The sequence below is a fragment of the Oculina patagonica genome, chromosome 1, assembly GCF_052425735.1.
Source record: "Oculina patagonica isolate OP01 chromosome 1, crgOcupat, whole genome shotgun sequence".
Lineage (NCBI taxonomy): Eukaryota > Metazoa > Cnidaria > Anthozoa > Scleractinia > Oculinidae > Oculina > Oculina patagonica.
The window spans coordinates 24,097,229-24,109,807 of NC_135758.1; the positions used below are offsets into that span (position 1 = coordinate 24,097,229).

Below are 12,579 nucleotides of genomic sequence, written 5' to 3' on the forward strand. Positions count from 1 at the left end.
TTAGCCATCCTTCCTGAAGAAATGATATTTAAAGGGCAGTACGGGAAAGAGTTTTATGGCCAGAAGTTATTAGGTAAATCCTCATGCCGTTTCAGGTATGCTTTCGTTCTTCCTTCGTTCTTCGGAAAATATTACTTCGAAGCAATATCCACGTGCGAAGAATCATGTTCCAACTACATTCGGCCACATGGACGTGGCAATCGTCATATTCTAACTACGTTCGCCCATATGCACGTGCCAAGCATCATGTTTCAACTACGTTCGGCCATATGCATGTGGCAATCATCATATTCTAACTACGTTCTTCCATATGCACGTGCCAAGCATCATGTTTCAACTACGTTCGGCCAGCGGCTCATCAAAGCAGTCGATTCTCGATCGTGGACAGTTCGAAAGCGCCATAATGATTGTGAAAGAGGTTTTTTTTTTATTCAGAATCCTTATATTTAACTAAATCCTAACAATTCATCACCATAACTCATATATCCTTCTAAACAATAGTATTGTAATCGTAAAAAGCTACCTGGAGAACTTGACAAATCCTTGTGCCGTCTCGGTATGCTCTCGTTCTTACTTCGTGCTTCGGAAAGTCTTACTTACATTTACTTACACAGATAGTAGCATTATGGTTACCTTGGTAACCACAAAAAAATGAGTAGTAGTGAGAAGTACATAGTTGATAAAATGTTACTGATAAAATGCGCCCTTTTTAGTTTGAAAAGTGGAATGTGTCAAGGAGAATCAGAGCAATTCATCTCAATTTAAATATTAGATATGAATTAAATACTACTTATTAACCAAGAGTGAGGTCATTACAGGGGAATCTCAGACCGAGGCCTTGATGTATTGACCGAGCGATAGCGAGGTCAATACATCAACGCCGAGGTCTGAGATTCCCCTGTAATGACCGAACGGACGAGGTTAATAAGTTATTTATTATATGGCCTTTTAGCGCTATTCTAAACTGAAATATCTAAAAAACACCAAGGTGAAACTCGCTCTCGCTCTCTGTGGCTCTCTTCGTCGCTCATACTAAAGAAGTATCTGCATGCTAATATTTTTCTTTCAGCTGTTGAAAAGATAGTTACATTTTGTCGGTATTTATTGTCGTTCTCGCAATTGCGCTAGTAGCTTTTACTCACAACTCAAAAAACCGCCGAGCCGAGAAAAATTTTCATAATGCCCGGTCATTACAAGAAAATAATGCCCGCTCAGCAGCCAATCAGAGCGCGCGTACTAGTGTAGCCATATAATAATGGTTAATAATGCATATTATTTTAGTTTATTATTTTTTTTATTTTTCATGCAGTTTTTATTTTTCTTTGTCTTATAATAAAATAACATCTGTTTCATTGTCATACATGTAATTAGAGACAATTAAAATCCCCCTGTACTTTTAGACATCAGACCATAAATAGATCGATCCACATGTAAATCGCAACTACACGATCCTTACTGTAGGAGACTTAAAAATTATTTTCAGCATTTTTTAATGGGTACATGCATGTTCTGTTTGCAGGATGATCTAGATTTACCAGTTAAGGTTCTGCGTGGTCATTTGGGTAAGAAATTAATATTTAAACAGTATAGAAATTGGTATCATCCATTAATGCTTCTATACTTGAATATGGCCTATCTACATCTACATTTTATTAGGTTGGTAAAAAATCTTAAGATAACTTGTATCAGTTACTTTTTTCCTATTAATAATAATAATGATGATGATGATGATGAAATATTTAACAATTTTTCGCTGAAGGTGAAGTGATTATTCAACAATAATCACTGAGCCTGAGGCGAATAATTGGTTTAATATAATTTCAGAGGTAAATATAAAAACTGCAATATCACAATAAAAAACATGAAAACAACAAACACAAGTGCTCGCTTGCATACGTGTAAACCAGTTTAATCCATCATTTGAAATTGTAATTTACACTCAAGCTTTAGCAAAAAATCGGAACAAAACAAACACCACAAAAGAGAGAGATATATGGTACCTTTGTTTAATCATTGGTGACTTCTGAGCAATTTTGTGATTCCTCTCAAAATTTTTGTCTTTTTATATTAATTGTAAGTTTTTAGTTTTAGGAATTTTTCTTTTTGTCTTTTATATCAAATTGTAATTTTTTTATTTTAGCTATAGGAATTTTTTCTTTAATTGTCTTCTATATCAAATTGTAATTTTTTTATATTTAGTTAGTATTAACAGGTGAAGAGCCATGTAGTATGGATATACTGTTAATAAACCATTATAATTATTATTATATTATTATTAAATTACTAGCTCCAGTGAGAAGAGAACTAAATAATGACTGTTTTGCCAATCGATCTGACTGAGTACATGGCCGTGTCGGTGCGATCAAAACCACCATGTTTACGATTTATTCTAATGCCTTGAAATCATCTCTTGAAAACATTTTAGGTCCAAAAGCCGTGGTAGATAATTTGCAAGATTCCTAACGTTTCAAAGATCCAGGATTTGGAGTGATTTCTTTTAAAAGAGAGAAATTTTCATTAAGCAAATGTCACCATGTTCACTAGCGTTGATAGCAAATGTGGCATGGCTTAGTAGCCAAACCTTGAGATTCTATATTCGCCGCCTAGCGCAGTGAATATGGTGCCATAGTCCAAGCTTCTTGACCAATCAGAATTGAATTCACCTCTGGAAATTATACTAAATATAATTATATATATAATTCATCAGTGAAGGAGAAACATGAAGGAGAAACATGAGTACATATGGAGTAAATCTGATACAAAGTAAAACCCATCTTGATTTAGAACTGGAATATTGTAATAACTCACTTAATCCTTGTTGAGCATGTCTGCATAATAAAGACCACAATATTTTGTAATAAAAATAATATTAATAATATACACATAAAAAATATTGCTTTAATTTTCTCAGCCCATTTCCAGAACTGCACTATGACAGTTGGTCATTGGACAATGACTGACAATTTGCCTTTGTCTGATAAATTGCAACAGTAGTCAGATCCCAGGGGGGTACTCCGGCTTGTTAATGACGGGGTTGATTGTTTCGATTCCGGGATTTTTTTGGGTTGGAAAATTTGGCAAGTATTTTTTTGGGTGACTTGATTTAGATAGGGGATTGTTTTGGGTGCCTTGTGATGAATAAACAAAACAAGCGTTCTTTGTGTTATGTTATTGCTGCTCCTGGTAATTTAGGGGTAATTTGACAAGGGATTTTTTGGGGGGTTATTTTTGGTCCAGGGAATTTTTTTGGGTAATGTCGGAAGGCTTTGGGATTTTTTTGGGTCCTGAGTTTTGCCTCCATTCGATCATCCGGGCCGTCATTTACAAGCCGGAGTACCCCCCCCCCCTGGGAGTCAGATGCAATGTCTTGCAGTGACCTGCTCCACCCAGGAGTATATGTTGTGAATGAAATTTATCTTTGGTTTAAAATGTTTCAAACCAGTTTGATTTTTATTTTGCTTTGTTTCAGTTAATGATATGAATATGAGAGAATGAAAAAAAAAAAAAATCAACATCAAAAGTGGTTTGAAAAATTTGAAACCAAAGACACAATATAATATACAATGTAAAGGAGTACTAGTAAATTATCAGGCTGAACTGAAAATGTTGCTTGGGAGTAACCAGTGATGTACTAGCATCCCATCCATTCATGCTTCATCAGGAACATTATTTACGTTCTCATATGAGCCACTGGTTACTGACTTACATGTACAAGGCTTTACTCTAACAATAGACAAAAATAATTGTTAATGACACAATGTGTGATGACTTTTGTTGTCACTGCAGGCAAGCTGGTGCTTAAGATACCATGGAAAAATCTGTATTCAGAACCAGTTGTTGCTGAAGTTGAAGGACTGTATTTACTTGTAAGACCAAATACTGGTAAGTGTTGTTTGGTCTGCAATGCGTGCATGCAAGGGAGGTGCAGTGGCCTATTGGTTGTACTGTGTTGGACCTAGAATTGAGTAGCCTGGGTTTCAACACTGGGCAGTGTCACTGTGTTTAGTTCTTGGGGAGACTAAACATTTTTCATGTACATGTAAATGTGTTTGCCTAAAAAGTAAGACCTTGGAGGAAAAAAAATCCATTCTGAGCAAAACTGCTCAAATGTTTGAGAGGTTGTCGGCTCTGCTCTTTGTTTAACAGATTATTTTGTTGAATGTAAGGTACAATTGTATGAACACTGGACTTGTGAATGTAACAAAATAATGTAACCTATTGGGCATACATGTAGGCTACCTGTACATGCTAAATTGACTACAGATAACTGTAATGCCAACAACCATAATTATTAATTTGCAATTTATGTTTTTTTGTTATTTCATCATCAGATGTTAAATACAATGCAGAGAAAGAAGAGAAAGCCAAACAGGAGAAGAAGCAGCGGCAGTTGGATGCAGTGGAGCTAGCCAGGCAACTGGAGGAGGAGAAGAAAAAGAATGGTAGGTTCTTATTCTGTCACTGCATGAATACAGTACATTGAGTATTGTTGATACACATGCACTTTTTATATTGTTTGCTACATGTTACAATACAGAGATCCAAATATTAAAAAAAAAAATTTCTGCTGTAACCAACAATCTTTTTTGTGAACCTTAATGTAATGTATCTCTCATCATGGCTACAGTTGATACTGGTACATGTAACCGTAGCTAGTTTGTATACAATGTACATACATGTAGTTTTATCCTAACTATTACTTATACTATGAATCACCTGCTTGTTTTTTTCAGCACCACAAAAAGATGACAAGTCTGACGGTTTTGTAGAGAAGTTAGCCATGCAGATTGTCAAAAACCTTCAGGTTAGTTATACTGCACATAAATTGCATTGCAGTATCAACATACAGCTTGTTCTGTGTGATATGAGGGTTTTTCTTCACTTCATTTCTGCCATTAAATTTTGTGAGAAGTTTTTTTAAATTGCAATCTTGTGTAAAATGGCAATAAAGGCAGAATACACTTCTTTATTTCCCAGCTATACTCAGTTTGAAAGGTGTTACTTGTTGTTTACTTATTAGCCACTTTTCTCTTGTTATTTCACAGATCTCTGTTCGCAACATTCACATACGTTATGAAGATTCTGTAAGTTTATTTAGATTTACTAGTTTTCTATGTTCTACATGTGTGGAAGCATAATGTTGTTGGACTGAAGGTGTGACGAGCTATGTTCAAGATCCAGATGTCAAGAGATCATTGTAACCCCTCTCCTTATGGTACACTGATGTATATACTTGAAAGTGGGTACCAGCAGTTGCGTGCTGGCAGTGTAACCTCGTAAAAATAATGTTCTGGCTCGAACTTGTGAATAATGACCAAAATAAGCATCATGTTCTTGGGTTATTTTTAATTATATATTTCACCAGTTGCTATAACTTTTCCATGGAACTTTTTTGTTTCATACATGTTTCTTTTGCTAAGAGTGAAAGCTTAGCAACTGGTCAGTCTTTAAAGGGACATGGTCAGCGTTCTTACCGCGCTGACGTGGACACTAGTTTTCACGTTTTGAAAAAAGACCACTGTGGACTTTTTTCAAAACGAGCCATCAGAAATCTGCTTCAATCTTCTCAGTGTTTCACTAAATGGGAAAATTTAGAAGAAAAAAAAAAACACTGAGAAGATTGAAGCAGATTTCTGAAGGTTCTCTACGCGTATTTTGATTTCGGGTTAAGGTGGACTTTTTTCAAAACGTGAACGCTGACCATGTCCCTTCAAGAACCTTACCAATAATAAAAGGCAAGTATGTTTGCCTTTTAGTGACTGGATATAATGGGTTTGGCCCTCTGTAGACTTTTGATTTTACACAAAAAGGTACTTCTCTGGTTCTCTGGGAGCATGATTCCACTTAGCAGGTTTCACAGAACTTCATTCATTTTTTTTTCTTTTCCAGGTTACCAACCCTTCAGCCCCATTTTCTATTGGTGTTACTTTAGAGAATTTATCTGCACAGGTAAGTGTACACAGGTTTGTGCCGAATGCGAAAAGAAATGATTTTGAAAACTTTAAGGTAAACAAGTTTGCAAGTCACTTGTCTAGTTGTCCATACAGTTTTACCTGACTTAAAAAAAAGTATTTTGAGAAGTCACATAACTGTAAGGTCTGATTGAAAGAATTTTGGTGAAGTTCCTACAAAAACTTCTCAGGTGTTTGAACAGTGAAATCTATCAGTGAATTGAACTTTCAGTGTTTGATTTCACTCATTCTGCTTTTAATGAGTCTAAATAAAAAAAGAAAGTAAAAAGTTAGAAAACTTGGAATATGGAATAGTCTGACTTGATTTTTGAGACGAAAGGTAATAATGTGTCATTCCTGCATAGCGTATGAACTATAATATAATTTCCCATTTCAGTCTACAGATGAAAAGTGGATTCCCTCTATTGTTGGTACAAGTGTGACACTTGTACACAAGGTGAGAAATCATTGTGTGTGTGTGTGCACAGAAAGGAATGATACAAGAGGGTCCTAAGTGGATTTTACTCAAATTTGTATGAGCGCTGCACATCAGTCGGGGGAATAGGTGCCAGTTTTGGCACATCTTCGTTGAAACACTTGAAGAATTTCCGAATTATTTCATCCAATCAAAAACTTGCGCGAGCGCTCACGAGTACACCGAAAGCAATCGCGCGTGCAAATACGTCATGTTGCTTAGCAACTTCTGCGACGAAAACCGCAGGCTCAGTCACTTCTCGGAGAAGTGATGTCGCCATCAACTGGCACTTGGTCCCCCGACTGACATTGTAATTTGCAACTTTAGAACAAGAACAAAATTAATCTGGAACAAGTGTCATCTCTCAGTCACCTGTGGGAACAGAAGTGGAGGTGGCTATAGGGGTAGATATTTACCTCGCTGCTTCGCAGCTCGGTAAATATATACCATTAGCCACTGACACTGAGGTAAATAGTTGTTTTAGTTAATTAGTATATACTAAAATAGTGAGATAATAGAGCCCAAAAGAATGACTTTTTACTAGTTTTTCCCCTTCAAAGATTTCAATTTTCTTGTGCGTGTTGCTTGGAGGTGAAAAGCAAAGGATATTCAGAGTTTGAGTAGCCAATCAGTGCATGCCAAAAGCACTATCCACCGTTTTAATATATACTCATACAGCTTCTTATCTTTTGCTTGTAACGGCCTTATAAGTAATTGCAAGATGAGACTGACCCTATATTTCTTTTTGTTTCTAATGTGGTGAATCAGATAATTTATAATAATAACTAGATGGCTACATGTACCTGCTTGACATGAGTCTTGCAAATTAATGTGCAAGGCAGGAAGGAATGCAAAGCAAGACAGCGAGGCATGCGAGGCTGAAATCCCTACTCCTAATAAAAACGCTAACCACAAGCTACCTAAGCTAATTATAATTCCACAACCTATTCAGTCATGGAAATAAGTTCTGTCAGTTCTGTATTAACACATTATTTTCTTCCTTTTCTTGCTTGTAAGCTTGTCAAACTTGACAGTCTTGCCCTGTACTGGAATACAAAAGATGACATTGGTAAACTGCCATCACAAGAGGACTGGGTGGTAATGAAGCTTGTCTTGTTTCTTGTTTCTTATTGCACAGTATTATTGATTGTTATTATTATTATTATTATTTATTATTATTATTATTATTATTATTATTATTATTATTTTTGCACAGTCATTCTTGCCAATTGCAAAGGTACCAAAAATACATGTTATAATGGTGATGCAGCATTTATTTGTCCATATCTGTGTGCTATAATTTTTCCTTTTCTAGAGTTTTTGCCACTGTTAGTCATTATCATTTCTAATAGGTTTCTGTTGTTTGTCATCTGGCAAGCAACAACCGTTATGATTTGATTTAGTGCCTGGGGGGCTTATTTACTTTTGGCACCACAAGGGATGGTGCTTATTTGAGACAGGCGCTTATTTAATTTTTTGAGAAAAAACCTAATGTTCAAAACAAAACTTAAATAAATATTAAAATAACTAACAATAACAGAAACTGTAACAGTAACAAATTGTTGAAAGTTCAGTTACTTTTAAAAGAATTGATCATCTTAGCAGTAAATATATACCTGTACGGTACAGTGAATGTTCATGAGTTTATCTATTTGATGTCAATGACTTCAGTAGGGACAGTTATCCACAATAGGGGTGTTATTAGAATAGGGGCGCTTATTAGAATGGGGGTGCTTATTGACATACATGTAGGGGCGTTCATTGTCAAAAACACATTCAAAGGGGGTGCTTATTTGGAAGGGGGCACGTATTGGAAGGAGGGCGCTACATTGAATTACGTTATGTGTGGAGGTGGCATGGCATAGTGGTTAGGTAGCTTGACATGTATTCTGGAGGTCCTGCATTCAAATCTTGCTCCATGCTGCTGGATGGATTTGTGTTCAGAGGTCCTGAATGCAATCATCCAAGCTTACTAATGTAAATAGCCAACTGCGCAACCTCCCACCAGTTGGGATGTTTAAACAAGTTCCTGGTGTTGTGGTCTGTTCTATTCCATGGGTTGGGTGGTGGGGTGAGATCATACACATGGCGCCTTATATGCTGAAGTCCGGTCTCATCCCATAGATTCTAATTGTTAGTTAGATTTGTCATTCATTTGATTTAATATTGTGATTCTTAAATTTTACTATTTACTACCTTTCACTATTACTCTGGAAATTTTAATATGTAAATATTGTAATTTTAAATTCAATTTTAATTTTTTTTTTTTTTTTACTGTGTAACGTTTTTAATAATTTATTTAGTTTAATAATTATTGTAATGCGCTTTTGAATATTTTTATAGAAAAAGCGCAATATAAGTATTAAATATAATTGTTATTATTATTATTGTGAAGCGCATTGATCACGAGCTTTGTAAATGCGCTATATAAGCACCCATATTATCATCATATCATATCATATCAACAAGTTTCTGTTTATAAACAATATTTGTTTGTTTGTTTATTCAAGGGCCAAAATGTAAACTACTGGGACACCAGTAATAATATTGTGTCTACCTTACAAAGTTAATTTTTTTAGTGCAGCCAGGTTCCTTCAAACTTAAGATTCAGCCTGAGTTTTGGGCTCTATAATAATCTTTTTGTTGACACTGCTTTATTTTACAACTTCACAGAATCAAGCCAAGGGAGGAATAGCCATCAGAACAGCACAATATTACTCACCACCTGATTATAAATATAGTGAGTTCATCAGTAAATTATTTTTTATTAATTGTTCTTCATATGCAAAGCATTAATATGTCCAATTTATGTATCCTGAAATTGAAAAATAACATTTTTAATTATTTTCAAGAGTCATTTCAGTATTAAGAACACTTATTTGAGAAAGTGAATCAAACTTGGAAATGAATTATTGAAACACCCCTTCATTTTTGGTGTGTAGGTAGGTTACCTTCGGGGATGAACAAAAACGAGCATATTTTGATTGACAGATCTATGGTAACCATGGTAACCGCACTTAGTCACGCAAGCCTCAGGTTCATGTTTTGAGTTAGAATTTCACTCTCAAAATATGAAAATATATGAGTCTAGTTCTCTAATAAGTGTGAACCAATTCAAACGAAATCCCAGCACAAAGTAGAGTCATTCTTCTAGTTTATAAAAATTATCGTGAAATTATGTTGCGATTTATGAACAAGGAAAAAACTGTCACTTTATCATAGTGTCTGTCGGCCATTTTGACAAGTGGGAAAACCAAGCACGACCAATTTCGCAATTTCTCGCAAAGTGCTCAATTTCTTGAAACCAAATTAACAGCAGAATTAAAACGGTTATTGTAGTTTCTAAATATCATAAAATATTTTTGGGGAATGTTGTATTTTTGCCATGGGCGTTTAATACATACAAGACAAATTACAAAAAGTTGTAAGATTGGCCATTTTGAGTGCCGAACTATTTCGCCTAAAATGGCGCAATAAAAATGAAGTCGACTTTAAAATATTTTCTTTCACCTGGTATTTTACTTAAATATGACTAATACGGTTTTGGGCTTGCGAAATTGGTGAAATCTAAATTAATACAAAAGCCTACCTTGCAAGTTTTGGAAATTTCTTCAGGACGACTTGTCGCGAGTGTTTCGCCTCCGCTCCCTCCATTTTCTTGACCAAATTAGGCACAGCTACCAGCAAAAGGCCACATCTAACAGTTTGCCACATTAAAATCCATTTTCCCTGCTTTTAGACCACAACTGATGATATACATTATAATCGGCATGCTTGATAAACAAGAGTTCGCCATTTCACACTTCCCTGGTTTATATCGCCAGCCGAGTACCAAAATTCATTATACTGTCCATCCAGAGAGTTAAATAAACGCTTCGTGGTAACAGTACTCGGTAAATACGTGCCTGGGAATAATCCAGTCGAACATGCTTTGCTTAAATCGAAAGGTACGCGTTGATAGTGAAGCGAAGGACTTGTTGTTGACAAGGAATTGTACACCGGAAATGAGAGTAGCAAGACTGCTGACCGGATATACTTTCAAAATGTAACTTTCGGTTTTCTGTTTTATGTTCTGTTTGGTTTGATGACTTTAACCGTAACCTCATAAATACACTTAAATGTTGCACAACCTTTGAATTGTTTCTGGATTTTTATTTACTTGCTTATTTGTTGTTCGACATGAGTGATTTAATTTAGTGCATGTTCCGATCTGTCACATATCTGGGCGCAAGGGTACACATCAGAAATAACGAAGTTGGAATATTTAATCACCGTCTGCCAATTAGTAAAAAACGCAGTAAACTTGTCGAGCCACCTCTGCTTCTAAAAAAATATTTTTATTCTCTACGTCGATACTTTTATTAAGTAATTGTTACACGTATTTGGTGCTTTTCCCTTTTTTCTCTTTGATGGGGGAGTATCTGACCGGAAGTATATTTATCAACTTGTTCTGAAAAGAAAATTTGCATATTGGAAAGTGAGGTAAATAAACTGGTCACGTCGAAACAGTAAACATGGCCGAGAGATGTTCGTTTTCAAGTCACAAAGAGGAGGTTTGTGCGTGCACTGGAAAGAATGCAACACTAAGCGAATGTAACAAGGATATATCCAGGCACGTGCAAACATACGGACTTGGTAAAATTAGAGACGAAATACGCGACGAGATGGATCTGATTCTTTGCCGTGCTGGTAAGTAAATAAAACATTTGGCCTAATCTATTATTAGCTATTTATTCCTATTTGCATTTTCACACTGCGTGTTGTGCTTTTTCTAAGTCTGTTAACATCAAGGCACTCAACATCCGCGGACACTTTTTTTACTAGGATTTTTTGATGTTAATCAAAACGATGCAGGGAAGCTTATAATTTGTCAATACCACAGAGATCGCTTAGGAATTTACTGGAGAGGCCGAGGTAAATATTGTCAAGTACCACCTGAACTGGCGAACCACAAAAGTGCAGTAATAGGGGACCGTGGTCTGGTCAAACAGCAATCCATATACATCATGGAGACGACAGGAAAGCTAATTCCCGTAGGATCTGGTATGATAACAGAGACAACCAAAATTAAATTAAATTAATTAACTTTGTTTTATGAGGGTTATCACCTTCGATTACTTTTTTTTATTCGCTGTTTCGTTCGTTGGTTCGTTCGTTCTTTTATTCCCTCGTTTATTCTTTGCAATTTGATTCATTCCCAACTCTTTCATTTACATTTTGTTTATTCACTATTTCGTTCGTTCGTTTTGCTATTCATTCTTTGATTCATTCGTTCGTTCGTCCGTCGTTGTTTGCTTTGCTCATTCATAGATTTATTAATTCCGCATTTGTTCGTTCGTTCGTACAGGTGCTTCTTCCGAGTAAAGACCCCCCCTTCCCCCACACACACACACACACACACACACCCCACCCCCACCCTCGATCGAGGGAACGTAACACATGCAGGGAAGTGTGAGTGTTGGTTTGCGGGTACATTCGTATATATCCGGCGGTTTACGGTCAAGTAATTATAGCCGTTACGGCCTTGAGGAGAAAAACGAAAGCTTCTTTGAGGTCTAGGAACTGCACAAAATATAGCATTTGTGGAATGCTTTCTACCCTCTTTAACAAACCCTTAGTGTGGAAGAGTAATAAAACGTAATTCTCGTAGATTAGGACCTAGAAGTACATTTAAAAATGTGGAAAGAATCACTTATACTAAAGTGTTAAAGACGATTTTTTTGAGTTGCATTTTTTCTGTTATATGTTGCAGCTGTCTGTAGAGAGTGCAGGAGGCTTCTTGCCGCATGCAAACAGCCAGAACTTCAACAGGTAATTACCAGTGAGTATATACTTAACAATTATTCCACGAGCGCGCGTTGGATGTGAGATGGTAGATAGCCAACAAGGCGCGTAGCGCCGAGTTGGCTACAACGATCTCATATCCAACAAACGCGAGTGGAATAATTGTTTTATCAAAAACACCCAAAGAATTGCAATATTTTAGCTCCCTAGCTGTTTTTGTTTACACGCATCGGCTACCACATTTGTGGTCAATGGTGTATGAGCTCATATACCATTGCCTGTTAACCAATTAAAATGCAGGGATTGCAATACACAATTGCTAGATTTTATAAAAATAATTCAAATCGTAAGCTTTCAAAGGGCTTGCAT

The 12,579-nt window shown here is 36.0% G+C and overlaps 1 protein-coding gene across 1 annotated transcript in view; it reads left to right on the forward strand.

Moving 5' to 3' along the window:
* LOC144642038 (intermembrane lipid transfer protein VPS13A-like) overlaps positions 1 to 12,579 on the forward strand; it is a 99,389-nt gene that overhangs the window by 3,774 nt on the left and 83,036 nt on the right. Inside the window, exons 3-11 of the mRNA XM_078501039.1 lie at positions 1,520 to 1,562; positions 3,787 to 3,882; positions 4,332 to 4,442; positions 4,734 to 4,804; positions 5,046 to 5,084; positions 5,890 to 5,949; positions 6,349 to 6,408; positions 7,444 to 7,524; positions 9,100 to 9,166. Of these exons, the coding sequence (XP_078357165.1) occupies positions 1,520 to 1,562; positions 3,787 to 3,882; positions 4,332 to 4,442; positions 4,734 to 4,804; positions 5,046 to 5,084; positions 5,890 to 5,949; positions 6,349 to 6,408; positions 7,444 to 7,524; positions 9,100 to 9,166 (628 nt within the window). The remainder of the gene's footprint in view (positions 1 to 1,519; positions 1,563 to 3,786; positions 3,883 to 4,331; positions 4,443 to 4,733; positions 4,805 to 5,045; positions 5,085 to 5,889; positions 5,950 to 6,348; positions 6,409 to 7,443; positions 7,525 to 9,099; positions 9,167 to 12,579) is intronic.